General features: G+C 42.9%; 1 protein-coding gene across 1 annotated transcript in view; it reads left to right on the top strand.

Annotated features, from left to right (window-relative positions):
• Positions 1-21,583, top strand: part of LOC104402735 (tau-tubulin kinase 1-like) — a 64,587-nt gene that overhangs the window by 7,748 nt on the left and 35,256 nt on the right. The window contains exons 4-7 of the mRNA XM_010010692.1: positions 9,252-9,325; positions 9,811-9,951; positions 10,858-10,962; positions 20,827-20,892. Of these exons, the coding sequence (XP_010008994.1) occupies positions 9,252-9,325; positions 9,811-9,951; positions 10,858-10,962; positions 20,827-20,892 (386 nt within the window). The remainder of the gene's footprint in view (positions 1-9,251; positions 9,326-9,810; positions 9,952-10,857; positions 10,963-20,826; positions 20,893-21,583) is intronic.

Here is a 21,583-nt window from a genome sequence, read left to right as displayed (position 1 = left end):
TAACTCTCTCTGTAGTGAGATCCAGCTACAGGGAGTATTTTTGTCTGCCAGGCTGTAGGAACAATGAGGAGACTCAAACTGCATTAGTGGTACACTGGTCTGTGTAATCTGGTGACACTGATTAGGTAGTAAGGACTAGACCAAGTAATGTCTGATGAAGAAATGAGGGTAGCTGATTGCCTCCCAGGGCATCAGGACAGTGTTTGTGACTGTAGCACTGGGAGAATGATGAAGTGTCCAAGTGAAATGGTTGACTGACTACTAGAGGAGTGCAAGAAGTGGCTAACATGAAGTATAAGGAAGCTGGCATTTAGTTGATTTTTCATGTACCTGACTGTCCTGAAGGAGGATGTGAACTAATTTTAGGTCTTTCAGTTTTGGGAGGCGGGGTTTGAATCATGTTAATTTTGGGAGGTGGAGTTTGAATCATGTTAATTTAAATTATGTGACTATTCTTAAGTTTCCCTAACACAGCTTTATATCAGTTTGGATGTGGAAGTCAGCCCTGGGAGCATCAGTTTTTATATTTAAACCTGGCAAAGCTTATAAGGAGGTTTCAAACTGACTGGGAAGCAGCAGAATGGGAGCCTGCCTTGACTTGTGTCCAACCCTGCTTCCGCTTAAGCAAACACACTGGAGGGAGACTTGCTTTGTGCCAGATGCAGTTTGCTCAGACGAAACCATAAATAAGGCTAAAAGTTAAAACTTCCTGTGCAGACCTTTAAAGTCACAGTTATTCTCAGTGAACTAGTAGAACAGTGTGAAAGAAGCCAGCCACTATCCCTAAGGCATTTGCAATGGTGATGAGCTACAGTTTAACACCAAAGGGTACACCAAATCTTGCTGCAGTTGTTCCTGGCTGTAGGAACAGTGAGGGGGCTTTTACTACAAACTGATCTCTAGGGGAGAATGTAAACCAGGAATTCCCAAATCTGTCTTTGAGGAACAGAGAACCGCTCTTCGCTAAAGTACATTGAGCATGGATTTCCTTGTGAAGTCAAGGGCAGCTCTTGAGAAAAAAGTTACATCAGACATCAAAGACAGAAAGGGACAAGGTTTGAATCTGCCAAGATCACAATTTTCAAATCTCAGCATTTTACAAGTACTGAGCTTTCTATTGTCTGGCTGAATGATCTATTGGAAAGCGGTGAGAATCACCCAGGGGAAGTCTGGAAGCAAGGGGGAAGGCAAAACTTAAATATGACTAAAAGTTTGAGGCTCATACCACAGAAGCTTACAGTTTACATATTCTAGTATATGCCTTTCAAGGAATGTTCCTTTTTTCAGGCTTCCCATTTTTGAATGAGGAAACACCTTCCCACGTATTAGTATCCTTATCACCAGGGCTTATCCTTCGGAGATAGTGCTGTGGACCTGTGTCCATTTCTATGCTTCTGCTCTTGCATGAAATCCCCAGGGATCTGGTTGAATTAGAGGGTGAGATTGTTGCAGGTCTTATGAAACAGGTTACTCAATGGTTGTGGCATATTGCCTCTAGCTAGGAGTCAGTGAATTATTCTTGAAGGTCGAATGACTTTCTACAGTTCAGCCTTTCTAAGAGAAGGACTGATAAGGCCTTTTTGAATACACTGGATTGTAATAAATGCAGCTAAGCTGTGTAAAGAGAATTGAAACAAAGGAGAAATCAACCCAGGTCGTTAGGAGGCAGCTTGCTCTTAATCTGTGTCAGGCCTGAAGACACAGAGCTCTCAGAGCAGCAGAGCAGGTGGCAAAGCAGAGATTTTGATTTTTGCATTTGGTTGTACACTTGGAAATGCTCTGAATTGAGTGAGGGTGTGACTGGGTAAAACAGCAGATCATTAGAATACTGAGTCGATGCAGTCAAGCTGACTAGTGTCACTGTGTGGTACATCTGCAGCAGGGAACGCTTGAACAGCAAGTCACCAAATCAGAACTATGATGCCCCATCCCTGGCAGTGTCCAAGGCCAGATTGGACATAGGGGCTTGGAGCAACCTGCTCTAGTGGAAGGTGTCCCTGCCCATGGCAGGGGGTTGGAACTGAATGAGCTTTAAGGTCCCTTCCAACCCAAACCAGTCTGGGATTCTATGAACTAGCATCAGAAAATGTGCAATGAGTTGACTAATACTCATGTTTTGCCATCAGTGTTTTATGTCTGGAAAACTGAGAATACCAAATGCTCAGGAAAACACCCACCAGTGTACACTGGGCACTGGGGAGAGGGAGCGGTGATGTGTGGCAATAGTGAAGTCCCTTGGCAAAGCAGATAGCAAATATTAAGGGACAGGAAAGACAGAAGCAGCAGAATTGGCTCTGCATCAGCTATCCTGCACTTGAGAACAACAGATTACTTCTGCCATATTTTTACGAATCAAGCTGTTCTGTGAAGAATTCAGCTTTTTTGGTTCAAGGTTAATCCCCAAATGCCTTCCTGAAATAAATGCTGGAGTTAAAATAAGAAATTAGGTTGAGAGAGTTGGGAATCGTGTATTGTGTATGTTTTCACGGTGAGCTGTTGCAAAGAGGTAAAAAACATTTCAGAAAGGAAGAGACTGACTTTTTCCAAACAACTGGTGGATGGAGGAGGTTGGTGGTGTTACCATAGGTGATGTGGTTGGTTCATGGTTTTCCAGGCGAAAAGCAATAGAACAGTATTGTCTAAAATTCCTCTGTACTTTTCTGGTAGAATTGAACATTGCAGTCTCTCTTAAATTGTACAGCTGAATTATTTTCTATTTAGGTATCACATCAACATTAAAGGATTTAGGAGCTGCTGCTGCTCTTCTCAACGCTTGTGTTCAGGGTCTTACAAGTTGCTAGAGCTTAAGAGTTTGGGATAGGGCAGGCTGACCACTTGCCCATACTGCAGACCTATGTCAGGACCTGATTTGGGTGCAGCTTGACCTCTCAGTGCGGTAGCTTTGGTTTGGACTGCAAGCTGTTGCCAACAGTGAGACTTTCTGGGATACTTTCTGGAATAGCCAAATAACAAACGCAGCTGCAGGTCCCTCACAATGTGCCTTCTGCACTGGCAGTCACGGAGTCATAGAATACAAGGTTGAATCATAGTCCACACAGAACAACTGGGGAACTAATCAGTTAATGACTCTTGTAGAGAGTCTCTGTACTTTCTAATAAACACTGTGTGGAGTTTTCCACTGTGAGGGTGGTCCAACACTGGCGCAAGTTGCTGAGAGAGGTTAGGTAGTCTCCATCCTTGGAGATCTTCAAAACCCACCTGGATGCTGACCGGGAAAACCTGCTGTAGCCATCTCCACTTGAACTGGGGGTGTGTGACTACGTGATCTCAAGAGGTCCCAACATAAATGATCCTGTGACATTTTTGCTTGGTCTATGTAAGATCACTGCCACTTCAGTGTCTCAGCTGCCCTGTAGAGTTACTCTTTTCTGCTCTTACTTGATTTCATTTTTCTAGCTCTTATAAGTGCTTTTTCTTTGTTTGGATATTAATGTCTTTGCCAAAGGCAAAGTTCTTTCTGACTTCTATTGTTACTTCAAAGGATTGTAGATCATCTTCTGACCAACCTTCCAAATCTTTATACTGTCTTGGGGCTGGGAAGCACCAGCAATGGTGCCCTTTTAGGCCTTGGGTGAAACATGATTGAGAAGTCAGCTTACAGTTCCTTGCTCAAGCAGGTGATCAGCTGAAGCTCTGTTTTCCTGTTGTTACACATTCACCCAAAATGTTTCTACCAGATTTGTTGGGGGTTTTTTGCCTTCTGTGGGGATTTTAGTGAAAATCAAACCGTCTTGGTCCCACAGAGTTGCTGTAGAGTATTTCCTTGTTCAGGCTGCACTTGCAGGGCCCAAAACACTCTGGTGTTCCTCTATCTGGCCAATTCTAATCAGATCACCACAAGATAACATTTATTTTTTTTTCATCTTTGCAAAGCACTGTTTGTCTTGGACTGTCCTGTTGCTCCCCTTTTCCAACAGGGCCTTGGCACTGTTGAACCAAAGCTATTTTCTCAGTGTGTGTTGGTTATCTTGCTTGTGGAACAGGGAAACCACATTCTCTTTCTGGTACCATTAGGAATGTTAACTGCAGTATCACAGTGTGTATTACTGTCCGTAATGCTCAGGAGGCCTGTTTCCTCAACAGTGCCTGGTTTTACTCATATCATCATTGCAGATGGGATCCTCCATGATTTTGGGCCTCTTCCATGAGGAGTCACTATTGGAAAGCAAGCCTTTCTTTCTCAGTCCTCACCACATGGTGGCATGCAGGCAACCCCACCTTGTAGAACCATTGGGGTTTCAAACCACTATAGATTATGACCTTAGACCTCTCTTTTACTTCATATGCCACCGTGGGTTTACCCACTGTCTGCTGGAGGTGAAGTCCTCTGCTGTTTACAGCACCAGCCTGAGCAGCTCTTTTGGCCTGACTACAGGAGTTGCTCACCACTTCTTTCAGGCTTGGTCATCTCTGGCTTATCTGTCCCTTCCATGAATGAAGGAGTAAGCAGGACTAACCTTACCTGAAGGATCAGGAACTTTCCCTTCCTTGAAGAAGGCTGTTGTGCAGTTCCCAGCTACTGGGTGTCATGAGGAGTCCAAGGAACCACATCAGAGAGTAGACTACTGCAGTAATATATTGTAGTATATATTTATCTCAAAAATTTTCCATAAGTAACAAGTCATATGGAAATGATGAATGAAAAATTCACAGTGTACAGCAATAAGAAATGTGTGTATGTAGTTGCCAAGTGTAAGGACAATAAATCTAAGTAATACTATAAAAAAAAGATAGTAAGAAATACTACTTTATATCAGCTAATAGAGAATTACCCTACTAGGGACAAATAACAAATTCAGAAAGCATTTCAGGGATAGTTTGGCACATCTGCCCAGGGAAATTCTGCATGAATACAGCTCCTCTGTCAGAAGAATACTATTTTATTAGTCCTCACTTTATTACCTTAATCACTACTGTAAAATTATCTTGAAGTGAGATAATTGTATATGATTGTACCATTTGCACATCATGTTAACCTATTGGGCTTTTCTACTTTGCAGACAAGCATTTTGAAACCAAGCTAAGCTGCGTTGGCACAGTACTTCTTGCAGATACAGCATGGATCCAGCAGAGAAGGTTGCCGGTTTAGTTGTATCTGCAAGTGTTTTGCTGTGTAGACAAGCCTTTTGGTCACGTGTGTTAAAGAGCAAACGGAAATAAGATCTGCATGGCTATGAATTAGCAACTTACCCAGAGAAGAAGAAGGGCCTTTGGAAGGTTTCGTCTGTTTGACCCTCTTAAGCTCTGTCTACATTAGTGAGCAGTGTAGTACCAGCAGATCAGTGGATAGAAGCAGTTGCTCAGGCCAATACGTCTCCAGCATGTGCGGTTTGGGGATTTTACACTACAAACAACAGGCGTTTGGGGGACTTTGCTTTGGGTTAGTTTTAATCTGGTCCCCCTTGTCTGAAGGGCTAGTTGTTGATTTGGACTGTCTCCTTTAGGATTTGGGGACTGTTTGGTGTGTACCTGAAATGGAGCTTCTGGGTCTGTTTGCTGAGGCAAGTTGGTGTGACCCAAAGGCACTCAGTGAACAACACTAGCATGTGGTAATTGTGATGACCTAAGGCAGTATGGAAGCTTGCTTTAAAAACTCATTGCCATTATAAACCAGGACTCTGAGACTGCTGTTCTTTGGAATCATGGGTAGAAAAAAATGGGATGGTTTACTGTCACTGAACAAGTGGAAGAGTCCTGTCACTTCTAGAAAAGCAGATGTCTTTGTGTCTTCAGTGCTTTTCTAACCCTTTGGAATACAGACAGATGGAAACCTGCCAGCTCTCTCTGTGACTTTTTGCCCCCAACCTTGGATTTGCCATGGAGGAACATTCAGGTGGCAAAGGAGCACCTGTGAAATACTATCCAGACTCTGGTTTCTCATTTCTGAGGTCTTTGAGGTTAATCAAAACGCAACGGCTCTGTTAGAACAGCTTTTGGGGAACTTGGCATGGCTATCTCAGTGTTAGTTTGCCTTTCCAATGGCAGTCTTAACTGCAAAAATAGTAATCCAGTATCCCTCATTAAATCCAGCTGATTACTTGCTCCAGCTTTTGGACTGCTGCAGAGAGGGATGTGGAAACCATCTTCACATGTGAAACCAGGTACTGTGTGTGATTTAGATGCTCAAGTGGGGCTGTGTGAGGCCCAGCATCAAATGCTTTGAATTCAGAAATATTCTCCCTGTCCTTATGCACTCCCTGAAGAGGTCTCTCTGGGAGCACTCTGAAGGCTTGTGAGACTTGGATGGGGCAAAAAGCTCTCGTGAGGCGTACAGTCCAGGTGCCTTCTGGTCCACAGGCTCCCCAGAATACAGATGTGGCCACCGCATTCACTTCCCTTTGCTGGGATTCTCCTTGGAACAGCCTAACAGTCAGGTCATCAGCCGAAATGGGCAGGTTGTTTTGGTGCTGAGCCCTGCTTTATGTCACTGTGGTGGCTGTTTTGCTCTGGTGCAAGGCCCCGTGTATGTGCCTTTGACCTCACTTGCAGCCAAATGCTCCTTGGCTCTCCTCGGCGTGTCACTTGCTCTGTCAAGGCAGCTTTTCAGCTGAACCAATCTCATTGCGTAGGACTGATTAATTTTATTCTGCAGTGCAGAGATCTTCTGCATATTGAGCAGTTGTGCAAGATGCAGCCTGGTCACAGGCACTGTGGCATTTGAGTACCTGTTTTTACTACAGCAGATAGGGAATAGGGCTGTGTTGCTTGGTCCCCGTTACTGCCAGGGGGTGGAAAGGTAAGGGTTTCCTAGCAAAGTAAGGGAAGAAAAGGGATCTTTCTTTTTTCTTTTTTTTTTTCTTTTTCCTCGCTTGCCAGTCCTAGTCTTTTCTTTTTGCATATGTGAGTTTTTCATGTTCAAGTGGCACCTTAATGCTCTATGGTTCAGTTTCTTACTTTTGTATACGTTTTGTATGTCTGTATTGTATTTTGCTTGGTTGATGTAACCAAGCTATCTGGAAACCATTTACCCTTGGCAGGTTTTTAGGCTGTCACAGAAAGGCAGATTCAGACACTTCATGCAGCTCTGCTCAGCACTGCATTTTTCTATGTGGAAGAGCCAAATGAACTGGCATTTGGGCCACATGTTTTCTGTGTCAACTGTGATGTCACGAGAAGGGTGGATGAAAGAGGATTTAAAACACACTTTTCTTTGAGGCTGGGTTGAATTTTTGCTCCTTTAGTATTCTGCCTTGCTCTATGTGGGATCTCTTATCAGCTGCTCATCTTAAAGATTTTAGTGAGCTTGGGAAAGGAGAGGAATAACCATGCCATTCAAAGTCAGCCAACTTTACCTTTTACTGTTCGATTAGAAGGTGACAAACAGCCTTTTGTTATGTCCATTAGTTCACTCATTTATTACAGAAGCACTAGCAAGGATAACCCAGTTGATTAAATCCTAGTTGATTACTATTGGATAATGTCATTATTTAAGCCTTACTTCCAGCATAGAATTTGTTTGCTTTCATGTTCAAAACTCCTTGTCTCCAGCTGGGTTGACAAGTCCCTGAAGTCAGCTAGTTTGTCTGGCCAGAGATGAAACTAACTGCAAAGGAAAGAAAACTGTATGCAGGTCAGCGTTGCCAAGCTGCAGACATTGTTTCCAAGCAAGTTAGAGAATAACAAAAATAACTCTCATCTCATTTTCTAGTCCTGATGCATCCTCCATTTCTTTAGACTGTTTGTATGGAAGTGAATCCAGTGTCTGTGATAAGCTGATAAACCCGATACTGATGTGGATAGGCAAGAGGATAGTTGTATAATGTACATTGTATCTCTAATGTAGGAGCATAAAGAATAGCTGCAGCTTCCCAAACGCTGGTGAAAGCAGTTGTATAGCTGGATGTCCACAACTGTGCATATTACAGAGACCCTGGCAGTGCCAAGTGCTCGAGCAGGTTATGTCACTAAGGACTTGGGCTTTTCCTATGCAGCTTTCTTCAGGGTTGACCTATTGGGTGGCTGTGCCATGCTGGTTATTTTTGACCACCAGTATTCTGTTAGTTTTGATACTTTCTATATTACCTGAATAAAAAGAAACTTGACAGATGATTCTAGAATTTAGCTGATTTTGTGATTAGAGGGGTCAGAGGCCACTGCAGATGTGAGAGTCAGGCCTTAAAGAAAATGAGTGCCTGACATGGATAGATGCAGGGGATGATTTGGGCTGGGAAGGGGTCACCTCTGGAGGGAGGTCTCTAGTACAACCTCCTGCTCCAAGCAGAAAGGACTAGATCAGGTTGTTACAGGCAGTGCCATTACTGATTACTGTATATTTTTGTATTTCTCCTTTTAAAACAGGGAAGGATCAAACAATAAGCTTTGGTTGGAAAAACTAGTTAAAATCACCATTACTCAAGTGCTGCAAAGAAATACAGGGCAAAGCTCTGCAATGATACTCACCCTCTTCCTTGCCTAGAAACCCCACCAAGAACCAAAATGCTCCCCACTGTGGTGTGTATCAGCCTTTATGCTGTTATCAACAGTCTTCTGTTAGAGGAACTCATGCAGCATACAGAAACCTCACCATCACAACTCCATTACAGATCACGATCTGAAACCACAGCCTCTGCTCCCTCTGCATTTTGTACCACAGAGAATGACCATGAAGGACCAGCTGAGTGTTGTGGTGTGGCTGGTTGGTTTTGATTTTGCCTGAATAGATGTAGTTTGTACTTGTAGCACCATGCCAGAACTCAACATGAAACTGCCTAGGTTTATTTCCTCCTTTTATTATGAAATTGCTTTAATGGGCCCATGGGGTTTTTTTCATAAAGATTTTTCTTTTCCAGATGCTTCTGACTATTAAAATCAAGGTTTGTCCATGATGAAGTAGATTAGTTTAGCTGTTCCAGGGTATGCAGTGCTAACAGGCAAGTGTAGTGGTGCTACCACAAGTAGTTCAGGGATGGTGGTGGCTGTGCTAGTGTTGCCTGCATGTGGTTGTGGTATAAACTGCACTTTGTCACACTCACACTCGTGCCCTCTGTCAGTTTGAGGATTTGAGAATCCCTGACACAAATTTCCACTCATGCCTATTTCACTGGCAGTTTTGTTGCTGAATGTCAGTACTTTCCTGAACTATGAGACTGGGAAGTAGAAAGAAAATCAGTTTGTTCTGCAGAACTCCCTGCCTGATGCCACTTGCATTAATGAGCCCTTGAGCAGAAATCATCTTTCCAAAAATCGTGATCACAGGATTGCTATCTTCCATTTTGTATGTTTCTTTTCAGGGAAAGATCATGTTTGCAGATTTATTGGCTGTGGAAGGAATGAAAAATTTAATTACGTGGTCATGCAGCTTCAGGTGAGTTCGTGGCTTCCCCTCTACTCCTGTTCCATGGAGATGGCATCACAGTGAAGGATTCACAGTGAGAGAAGATGGGCAAGCACTGATGTAGAGACTTCGTTATACATAGAAAGTGGGTGGAATGGGAGACAGTGAGACAGGGAGGGTGTTGCTGTGATATCCTCCCTTGGGATAACTCCACTTGTCAGGATGTGCTAAGATATTTCACATCACGCAGTTTGTGGCAGTGCTGTCCGTGCCATGCCTGTTTCCCAAACAGAACACCAGCTGATTTCCCAACGTAATGGTCTGGTATCTTCTTATCAGCCAACACAGCATTTGAAAATTAAATGAAGTATTGGAAGATCTTGTACAAGAAATAAAGCAGACATAAAGTGAGCACCCGTCTGAGAAGCATTTCTGCTTTTGGGGGGATGCATGTTAGAACTTGCAGCTGTGAAATGCTGTGTGTGATGGTTTAAATGTTTTATTGATTGTTTCAGGGCCGGAATCTGGCAGATCTCAGGAGGAGTCAGCCTCGAGGGACTTTTACGCTGAGCACCACGCTGCGATTAGGCAAACAGATTCTGGAATCAATAGAAGCCATTCACTCTGTGGGATTCCTGCATCGTGACATCAAGCCTGTATGTTGTTTTGGAAATTTGGGGTTTGGTTGTATGTCTGTTCTGCTTGAGTCAATCAAGATAGTGTGAACATGAGAAGATCTGAGTGGAGGCACTTTGTCCTTGCACACTCGCACTGTCTGACACATTGGCTATTTTCTCCAAGTACAGACTAGTAATACAGTATTGTCATTCCTTTAAGCGTGTAGAAAACTAGTTAGTATAGGCAGAGGCTGCTCCATGGTGGTTAGTAGCTGTCAGTCATACTTGTACCGGTTAAGATCACATGATGAAGCAGTCTAATTTTGAACAATCATTTGGAGTCCAACCAATTACTACTATAAAAGGGGTTCAGAAAGGATGTCTTGCTCTGTGACCCATCACTTGAATAAATGCTGTGGCCACAAATCCTTTATGGTAAAGGATATAAGTTTAAGACGGGGAGTTAAAAAAAAGCCACTCTATTTGCTTGTTAGTTTTTTTACTAAGAACCAAACCAAGTGATTTTTAGATGTCTGAATGTTCAGATCAATTGAGGTAATGCAGTACAGCAGATGGAGATTCTGGGGGCTAGGGCAGAATAATGCATGCTGGCAGCTGAACCGTGATTAGAAGCATTTGTCTGCATTAACTCCAGCCTGTATGCATGTGATGGAGCTCTCACTTTTTCTTGTAGCAGCTGAAATTTAGTAAAGCTAATGTGCAGTTTAGTTACTTTGAGACTCCACAGTCATTTATCTGCAAAGTTAACCTCTTAACATGGCAGCAATTAGCTAATCATGAGTTTAGGATGCATCTTAGAATTCTTCTCTTTGACTTGTTTCCACCAGAGACATGTGTGGCTATGCAAGAAAGTTTTGTTACTAAATGGCCACTCTTACCCAAGTTGCTGGCATCAAACTGATCTGGTTTTCTTTCTTTATCTAGTCCAATTTTGCCATGGGCCGCTTGCCTTCAACGTACAGGAAGTGCTACATGTTAGACTTTGGTCTGGCCCGTCAGTATACCAACACCACTGGTGAAGTCCGGCCAGTAAGTACATTTGAAGTCATTTTTTCCCCTCTTCTGCAACTGCTTAGGCATGGAAAGCTTTAGGATTTTGTTTGATTTGTGATGGTTCTGCTCTGTCATTATATTGGACTGCATTGTCTGCAAGGTGAGACTTCAAATGAGTTGAGAATCTAAGAAGGGATGCTTGGTTTTGTCTTACAAGGTGTGTGGCTTTGTTTGTTTCCTTTTCATTTGAGATAATCGTGTTTCCCACAGGCTTGCAATACTTCCTGAGTACGTAATGGCCAAGCAAAGAGGGTGAGCCCAGTGCTGGCCATGTAACTTCTGTAGTCCCAGAGGACTGGTCTAGTTCAGTTCTCTGTGATCTGGGGAACAAGGTTGGTGTGTTCTTAAAGCTTTTTATGGCAAAAAATTAAACTGCTGGAAGTTAGAGGCTGACTTGATCTCTGAGGCTGAGCTCACTGTGAACTGCAACCTGTAATGCTGTTTGAGCCTTGCCTGGCTTTGGTTTTGTGTACATTGCTCCCTGACAAGATCTCTTAGCGGGTGGATTTCAGTGTGCCTTCTTGGAGGGGAGGTAAAGGCAGAGGGCATAATTGCACCACATGACGTGTGTTATCTTCAGTCCTTTTATTAGCACTGTGTTGTGTGGGGTCACCCATAAGGATACATTAAGCTTCAGGTGCTCTAGGTATCATGTAGAGCATTTGTAGATTTATTTTGGGACACAGCTCAAGCAGGGAGGGCTCAAAACAATCTCTATGTTTATCATACTAAGCCTGTACCTTTGGGGTCTGCAAGTCTCTTCCATCTGCAAGATATTGTTCTGGAAAACATCAACAATGTGAAAGCTAAATTCAGAGACTCTGTAGTGCAGGATATGGTTGGGGAGTGGGAAGAGAGCAAAGATCAGTGAGCAGATTCTGTATCTTTTTTTCTTTCTTTCCCCCCCTCCCCGTCTTTTCATTTGGACATTACAAGCCTTTTCTTTTTAGCTGTAGGCGGGAGCAGCTCCAATGGTTGTGTTTGTGTCTTATTCTTAAGAAGACACACACTATGTACTACTGGTCTTTCTTGTTAATGCTGTTGAGTTTAAGGATAACCCTCCTCCATACTGCCCTTTGCAAAATGCAGTTCCACTCCTTTCCTCTTTCTGCAGTCAGAATTCTAGCCCAGTATGGGTTGAAGCAGGGTTTCTGCAAAATCTCTACATTGCTTCAGTGAAGCAATGAATACATGTGTATTTCAAGTCCTGTTGTTTGAACAGCGTTCTGTCTTTACAGTTAAAGAAACCAGTTGTTCCAGATGTCTCTTCTTCTGGATTCTCTTTTCTTCCTTTCTCCCAGTAAAATTATTTTGCTACATCCTTAGACAATACTCCCAGGCTCTGTTTTTGGAAACAGCACTCCATCCAGCTTTGATGTATTTCAGGGCAAAAGACTCTTCAGCATGTCTTACAGGCTGTGTCCTGTTTGGGTTGGTGTGGGTGAGTTGGGGCTTTGTTAGGATGCAAGGCTCTGAGAAGGTTGGTCTTAATGCTGGTTGCTTGCTTGCTACAGATGGGTCTTGTGGAAGAACTAATAACGTATAATCTTGTCTTGAAAAAAGACATGGGGATCCCCAGAGGGGTGGGAGTACCCTCAGCCGAAAGGTTTGTTTGGGTTGCAGGAGGATCGCGGGGGGTGAAGTCTTGTGTACCAAGTGCGCCTGTTCCTCCTCGCCACACTGCGTGTGATAAGGGGTTTTGACAAAAATTATACAATAAAAAAAACACTGACTTCAGTTCCTTTTAACATTGTTATAGTCACTGGCCTGTTCGATCTTTTTGTGTCCCTGCTGCCTGCCCCTGTGGATGAGTCCCACTTACCAGACTGAGACATTTGCCTGGAGGAGCATGGTGGATTGTTGCCCAAAGAATGTGCTAAGGAGCTAAGGATTGGGAAGGAGATGGGGATGAAGGGCAGTACAAAGACAAGTGAAATGAGAGTGTTATGTAGGGAGGAGGAGTTTGTTTCTTTTTTCTTTTTTTTCTTTTTTTCTTTTTTCTTTTTTTTTTCTTTTTTTTTCTTTTTCTTTTTTTTTTTTTAAGAACTTTACCATTTATTTTATCAGAGTATGTCAAGCCAGTAGGTAGATTCTTCTTTCTCCATTCTCTTTCTTTATCCATGAAGAACCATAGTATGCCAGACTGGTTTGGGTTGGAAGGGGCATAAAGCTCGTCCTGTTCCAATCCCCTGCTGTGGGCAGGGACACCTAGTCTGTGCTAATGTAGGACAGGTTTTGGACCATAGCTCCTTGATCATTACTGGTCTTTATTCAGGTCTGCCAGTTGTGTCCTGAACACACAGTACAGACAGCTTTATTCTTTTCCTCTGCCTGTGACACCCTGCTTTCAGAGACATGTTCCCTGTGGCTCCACAAATAGTAATTGAAAGTGGTCCAGTGTTTAGCAGCTTGGTCTTAATTATTTATTTGAAAACAGAGGCGAGGCCATGTTTTTCCTGGAGCCTCTCTCCTGTTGCAGGAGCTGACACTGGGCTGTTCTGCTCAGCAAGCAGGTTTTTTAGCTTAGTCAGCTGCAGCCCATTGATCAGCTGTTGATCTCCTCGTGGCTCCAACTGCAGTGCAGCACTTTGCAGCGCTGTGCTGAAGGCACTGCTCAGCTGTGAGGGCGGCTCTGTGAGTCAGGGAGCAGAAGGAAGATGCCGTAGGCAGGACAGGGCATAGCCTGTTCAGACGAGCGTGATGAAGGCTGCAGAGATGTGTCAGCTTATTGAGAAAAAGGTATTTCTTTTCCATAATATCTGCCTCGTGTTAAAAATAAACCTTGCTGCAGTGAATAAGGTATTAGAAGAGGAGAGTGTGATACGTGATACGTTTTTCTACGAAGTAGTTTTCCCCCCACTGGAAAATGAACTGTAAAATAGCATAAAGGATATGAACTCCTGTATCGTAAGACCCCAGATGTTCAAACACAGAAGCCCAGTAGCTTTTATACTTGCTTAGTATTTGAAATATATGTACAGCTGTAATGTTATGTAGGAGATGAGCGTTTTGCAGTAAAATAAACAGATTTATGGAGCTGTAGTACTGTGTGCTTAAGAAGAGATAATTTTTGTCTTGAGTTTCATATGTTTAAAAGGTATTCAAAGAAAAGGCTGAAAGCACAGCAGAGTCACATGGGTTTAGCAGAAATGGAGAAAGGGAACAAAATGGACCTTTGTCTTTAAAAATATCTCACATTTAATATATTATAGAAATGCCATTTCTGCTAGGTCAGTTATAAAACAGATTGTGAAAATTACATAAAGGTTCTTGCTGTTATTTTTATTGTTGGTGCAGCAAATTTGGACTTGAGAAGGGAGTTCATGTTCCAGTTTAAAACACTGCAACTACACAAAGCCAGTGCAGTTGAAATTAAACGTATGAAAAGCAGGCTAGCTGATGGATTTTGAAATCTATTAGCAAGCAGGGGCTCAGCTAGTTGTTTCTCTGCTTTCCTCCTCTGGTTCAGTGAGGGTGACCTCAGATCATCTGCATCAGGTTGGTGGTGGTTTGATTTTATGTAGCAGCTGGTGCATTAGCAGCTGGTGAGAGCTCTTGTGCTACAGGGGTGAGGGAAACAGGAGGACATCTGAGGCTCAAATCCCGTATGTACCTGCAGGGAACTGAGATCCCATTTCCAAGTGGCTTTGCTGCCAAGCTGCAGGGGCGATATGGTACATCTGGGTGTATCATTCCTTCTGGTCGATGCAGTTCCACTTGAATCCTTGATTATTCTTCCAACTGGACTGCAGAGAGAGGAACGGGAAATTATTATTATGTCTGGTGGTGAGGGAACAGGGACTTCACCCCCTGGGCAAGTGTATTGCAGAGTTGGATTGCAGGTTAAGTCTTCCCTCAGTCAGGTAGGTGTATTTGCTGCCAGGTTACAGAGTGACTGCCATATACTTTTCTCTCTTTCTTTAATAAATATTCAATTATTTTGTGCAAAAGGGGTCCATTCCAACAGGGATGTTCTTAGATTTGCATCTCAAAGCACCCTGTGGTGTAGGAGTGAGAGTGTGCTCTAGAAGAAGGGTGTTGTGGTTTTCATTTCTGTCCAAGGGGTGGAGAGGTTTGAAGGTGGCTCTGCTGCATCCCAGTGGTTGCCACAACTCTCTCTTGTCTTCCTTTAGTAAAAAAGGTCATTTTCTCCATCTGACTCTAGGAAAGCATTATGAGCTGTAAATCCCAAAGGAAATGTGGTTAACACTCTATAATGCTCTCAAAAGTATTTCAGTTTCAGTGGTTCCCCAGCTCTGTGTTAGAGCTCATGAAGAACTTCTCTTCCTTATTCAGCATTCCCCATGCTTTCCATGGAGATACTCAGTGCTGCATGTTCCCCAGTGGGACCATGCCTGTAAGAAACAAGTGCAGCTTTGAGACCAAAACTCTCTTGTTAAAAATCGAATTATAATTGAATAATAGGATTATAGCTGGAGTAAGCCTTTGCTCATTCTTAGCCCTGTTTCTAATGTGAGAAAGGCATCCTCATCTACAGTGCAGGTTCTGGTGCAGAAATTGCATGATGAGGTGGTTGGCATGTGCTATTTGGAAAAACAAAATTATTACCTTGGTTTCTTCTCATGTTAAAACCCATTGGTAATTTTGAATTCTCCTGAAGTAAAGAAGGGAAGGTGTCATTTTAACTCATCTCCTTCAGGTCTTTTGCTTTGCAAGTTAACAGGAGACTGTCAACCTGCTTAAAACTAAAGTTTGTGCAAAATCTATGGAGTTCCTAGAACTTGCACATTTTTAGGGAAGAGGAATAGTAACACCTGGAAGAAACACCACTGAGTTGGTTGCTCTTGAATGGTTGGTTTCTGTTGGAATCAGTGTCTCCCAGCTGAGGTATTTCCTCAGTTTACTGAATTGAGTTTTAAGACTGTACAATATATAATATTAGCTCTTGCCTCTGATCAGGGTGGCCCTCATGTTTCCATACTGTGCAATTCACGTTTTAAGATACAGTGACTGCTCATGTGGCCTAAAAGCAGCACTGACTTCCGTTCTGCTCTTTCAAACCATCATAGAATCACAGACTGGTTTGGGTTGGAAGGGACCTTAAAGCTCATTCAGTTTCAATCCCCTGCCACAGACCGGGTTGCTCCAAGCCTTGTCCAGCCTGGCTTGAACATTGCCAGGCATGAGGCAGCCACAGCTTCTCTGGGCACCCTGTGCCAGCACCTCAGCACCCTCACAGGGAAAAGCTTCTTCCTAATATCTCATCTCAATCTCTGCTCTGTTAGGTTAAAGCCATTTCCCCTTGTCCTGTCCCTACAGGCCCTTGTCAAAAGCCCCTCTCCCGGTTTCTTGTATGCCCCAGATAACTTTAGGAAGGGAAATCACGGTAGAATCACACCACTGGTGTGTGGTTAGGCTGTATGCATCTCTGCTCTCAGTTTAGGGCTTTTATACTGTTAGGTGTGATCTGTGAGCAGGGGGAATCGGTCTCTAGAGGGACCCCTTTCACCATTTGACAGCACTCACACCACAGGTTCACCCAGTGCTTGGGGTCTAGATGAAACTAAATACAGCATGGACCAACAGCCCTGGGGAGGATGCCGGGAGATGGCAACAGCTAAACAGGACACCCAAGTTTCTGGAGGGATACAATATTGAATTGTTTTTTAATTCATTTCTGTTTAATTTTTTTCTCATTTTGTTGTTTTTTATCATGTTTTTCTTTGGGTTTCTCTCTGTTTTACAGTTCTTTTGGGCTCTTCTTTTGAGGCTGTGTTTGATGCGTTGGCTTCCCATCCGCTGCTCGTAACCATCTCTGCTATGAGTTGTGAGTGAGCCATCACCATGCTTCTGGGTTTTCATTTTGTTTTGTGCTTTTGTTATATACCGAAGTCCGAATGACACCTGGTTTTCTTTTTTCCCCTCATGATATGTTTGTCTTTTTTACGTGACAGCCACCTAAATGTGCTGCAGAGGCCTAGAACACTTGGGATGCTGCCTGAGGGGCTGGCAGGCATTTGGGTGGTGCCAGGGACTGTGGTTTTGTCACTTCTGTTGTTGCAGAGGCCAGGGGAGGGGAGTTCTTTCCTCTTATATTTTTGGCTCCAGCTTCCTCTAGTCATTTCTGACTTCCCGTTGGGATAAAATACTACAAAGTGCTGCTGTTCAAATTAGTGTAAATCACATGTAAGTGGTGCAGAATTTGCCTCCACGGAAGAGGTGGAAATGCATATCCCTGCGTCTCCTCCGTGAGCCTAACTGATGGAAGCAGAAGATTGCTAGAAGTCACAGAGATACTTCCTTTTAGTTCAGTTAAAGCTTCCTTTCACTTTTTCTTCTTATCACAATTTTTCCAAGGAGTCATTTCAATCCAAGATGTATCTCCAAGTGCTTTTCATGATCTGTGGCATTTCCTCTCTCCTGTTCACCACCTTCTCTTCAATCTGCGCTCTTTTCTCATTTTCTTACTGCTGGAAATCCTTCCCCTGTTTCCAGGAGAGGTGGGTCAATAATCTTAGATGACAGCAGGCCTGCCAGGGGCAAAGGTGGTGAGTGTACCTCAGGCTTCCAGACACTGAGGGAGAACCAGCAGATATGTTCCATGAGAATAAAACACAGGCATGAGAAACAGCAGGAGGAAAATACTGGCATCCAAACATAAGTTTTTTTAGGAAGGAAGCTGGAAATTGGGACATCCAAAATACCGATCTAGGAACCAGTGAGACAAGAAGAAAGATTCAGATTAATGAGGAAATATGAGCACTCCTGACAAAGAGGGAGCATATCCAGGAAAGACAAACTTCCCATGAATCATAAGGGTTGGCACTTAACATACAAATGATGATGAGTGTTTGAGCTGGAGAACGATGAAAAGCTGATGGGTGCCAAAGGGCAGTTTGGAACAATGCATCTACTTCCTATAGGATTTTATTACCTAATTCTGCCTTTGTCTGTGAGGTAGTGTTCATTGCTAATATACTAAAAGAAACACAACGTGTAATTTTTGCTCTGCGGTAGTGACCTAACACATTCTCCCAAGCTGAAACTCATTTTAAACCGAGCTTCTACCAGTGCAGTATACTTCATATCTTGATCATCTGCCTGACAGCACTGTGTAATAAATTACTTTAGCTTTGTGCTAGACACAATGTGAATGCAGGAAGAGATGCACTTTACCCTGAGTAACATTTTTGATACTAATACTGATGAGGAAAAATTAAAGAATAAATCATGTATGGTTTTGAACTGTATTTCAGTTTATTACTTTCTTACAATCTGGGGGATTCAGATAGGTTGGGTTAAATATTATTGCATAGTCTGAAGCTCTTAACTTCTACATTTTCAGTTCTGTGTCAAATGTGGACTGATCTGGACAGCAGGGATGCTTTATCTAGGCTCTTTTTCCACTGCTGGACAATGCAGTGGTGGCATGAAATTTATTAACTGGAAGAAATGAAGCGTTTAAAGAAATCATCTGGAAAATTAATGTTGATGAATTCCAAAAAGAAGTCAATAACAGCTGAGTAGACAGCGTGTGCTACAATAGATGCTCAGGCAGGAGCTGTTTATTTGATGGAAAACAAAGTATCTCCATAGCCATGGAAATATTTGATTGCAATGATTAGTGACACAGTCAAAAGGCATGACTGACTGCCTTGTGACTGCCTGGGCAGTCAGATCTGGTTAAAAGAGGTGAAACCTTTATGAGAAGATGCTGTTCACACAGCCTCTGCCTGTTGTATTCAAAGCTCTAAACATCCTGTCAAATAAACTGCATAGTCTTGCTCAGTTGCAGTGAGGTACCCCACAAGAGAGCACTGGGGAGAGCCCTTTATCCTCAGCTGCAGGACTGGCTTGGTGAGGTGTCCTGTGTTGGCTGTGGGACATGCTCAGTTAAAAGATGGCTGGGCTTCTGGCTTGCTTCTGAAAGAGGAGGGGAATACATTTGCAAGCTGCCTAGAGTTGGTTTCAGAATAGATCTAATTAAAGACTGCAGAGATAGCCTGTCTGCCAGAAATAGTGAGTATTGATCTAAAAGGATTTTCAGAGACATTGCCAACCGTGCTGAAACCAGCACATGTGGTACTCGCCTCAGGATATACACAGCTGATAACTGAAGATACTGAAAGTAGAGAAAGAACATGAAAGACAAACTCCCATGGGCTGCAAACACTGAACAATGTTTGTTCTGAAAGAATCAGGGGTTACACATTAGAACTGTTCATAATACACTTATGGCCCATGGAAAGTATCCAAACACACTGTCTTCCACTTGTAATGGAAAAGAGGAATGTCCTCTTGCTTTTGAATATGTAGAGGACATTTACAGTGATGGCTGACTCCAACAAATGTACTCCATTGGCCAGTATTCTGCTTTTCAGGAACTCACATCAGTGAAATCACAGGAATTCTGAAAACTGTTTTGCAGTCATTTGTCAGTAGGAATCCTAAATGCGTGCTCCAGGAGGGATGAGGTTCATGGATCATGAATAGAATATCTCGACTATTACCTGCTGCTAAATAAGTAGCTTATAGTTCAAGCTGGAGTACTGGAAGATTAAAGACTGCATTAAGTGCATGGGGTATGCATATGGGTTCACCTCATGGAGTATTTGGTTAGCATAAAGGAGCTGTAAGATAGATGTAGCTTTTTTTGCTTGGAGTCACTATAGAGAGCTGCATTATGCCCCATTCTGGAGTATGTTAGTAGCATGGTATGGTGAACTTGCTTAAAAAACATTTTCTTTTTTCTGAGAGTGGTGAAACTCAGAGCAACTTCTCTGTACCCAACTGAAGCAACTGAATTGTATGTATTTAAACTGACAGAAGGGTGCCGTAGAATAACAGTGCAGAGCTTTAGGCTTAGTTCTGAAAGCATAGGCAAAGCTGAAAGAACAGACATGGATCAATTGACCTAAGGTGGGACAAGTTACCTAATTAGAGTTATTAATTGTGCTCAGATTCCTGCTAGAGTAGGATCCTTATTATGAGTCCATGTAGTTCTTTGCCCAATCTTAGCCCAATGGTGGCTGGGCCTGAACCTAGTTTTGCCACATGAATTTTGAAAGCACTGCTGTTAATTCTGGTGCTTGTAGCTAAACTGGAAGGATTATGTGGATGTCTTTATTTAAAAAGCATATTTTTTTTCAGAACAATGACATCTTCAGTAAGTGAACTCATATGGTGTAATGTTCTTGTGGAGGCAGCAATGGAAAGAGTTGGAAGTGTAGCTCAGCCCCCAGAACAGAGAAAGCCTCCAGCACAGAGGAACAGTCACAGGAGCGCTACCTTCTTCCCAAGGCTGCTATATCAAGCTGAGGATGCAAGGAACAGGAGAGCCAGAGAAAGAAAAAATAGATACCTGCTTTAGGATATACAGAGAAGAATCAGGAGAAAAAGCAAGAACTTTGAAATTCAGATGTTCTTGATTTGTTTTAAGTCTCATGGAGGATGTTGACAGCAGTGCCAGCAAATGCCTATGGCTCTGTGTCAGAGTAGGGATACCTGTTCCTGTCCCAACCAGGCTGCCCTCAGACTTTGCTCAGCTCATGTTATTCACAACTCCGTTTTGCACTTGCACTTCTTTATCAGCTTTTCCCTTAATCTGGAATTTAAAAGGGAAACATTCTTAGCTCTGTGCCTAGACTCTTATTATTCTAATCTATCACTGTCACCACCTTGCCCTCTCTGTAAAATCAGCCTTTATAGAAATGCACAATTGGAGACTGCTGGCTGCTACAGCAGATGGAGACAAGTAGGAGCTTTTTATTCCTTGGGTGCATATGAAATAGCAGGATAGAGGAGGAGTTCTCAGGAATTAGCTGCACAGGGGGTTTAGTAATCTGCTCTGTCACTGAGATGTTTCTCATCTCCCTTCAGCCCCGCAACGTCGCTGGTTTTCGAGGAACGGTCCGCTACGCTTCTGTGAACGCACACAAAAACCGAGTGAGTATTTGGGCTTATAAGGAGCTAACAGCAAGGTTATTTCTCCTCAGAAACCCATTTTCAGGAGCAGAGGAGTAAGAGGTGTGAGTTGTGGGTTTGTTACTTTTACAGAAGTTGATATATCAGATGAATTCTATGAGGTGGTCAAGGGTGTTGGCTGTAAAATCAAAGTTAAGATTCTGTTATTGGATCCTCTCTAGATTGCAGCCTTAATAATTGTATTATCAGACACTTTATAAGGGAAAAAAACCCAAACCACACTAAAGTGGAAATCAGGTTAAGTGCCAGGCTGCTTGCTGCTCGCTTATAGCAGAACTTGTCTGTGAAATACAAGGTGCCAGGTCCCCAAATCCGTTCTCCACCTAGAATATGTAATACTAACATCATGCCATTACGTGAAGAGCCACATATTGAAAGCTAGGTTTATATTTCCCTGAAAATATCCATTATTTACCCAGTGTCTGGCCTGTTTTATTCTAAATGTTCCAGAAATCTCATCTAACATTTTTCTCAAAACACATGTTCATCCTATTTGTTCAGTTTACGTTTCTGTGTAGACAGTAAACAGTAAATTCTATGGTTCTGCTGCTAAATGCTTGCAAGATAAAAACTCAGCCCTCCTGAATTACTTCCAGGTTTCTGGCCTCATTTGGGATGACTCTGTAGGATGACCTGTGGCACAGGAGGAGGT

This window comes from Nestor notabilis, unplaced genomic scaffold (genome assembly GCF_000696875.1).
Source record: "Nestor notabilis isolate BGI_N333 unplaced genomic scaffold, ASM69687v1 scaffold6163, whole genome shotgun sequence".
Lineage (NCBI taxonomy): Eukaryota > Metazoa > Chordata > Aves > Psittaciformes > Psittacidae > Nestor > Nestor notabilis.
The sequence above is the reverse complement of the archived record's forward strand: the minus strand, read 5'-3'. Positions and strand labels throughout refer to the sequence as shown.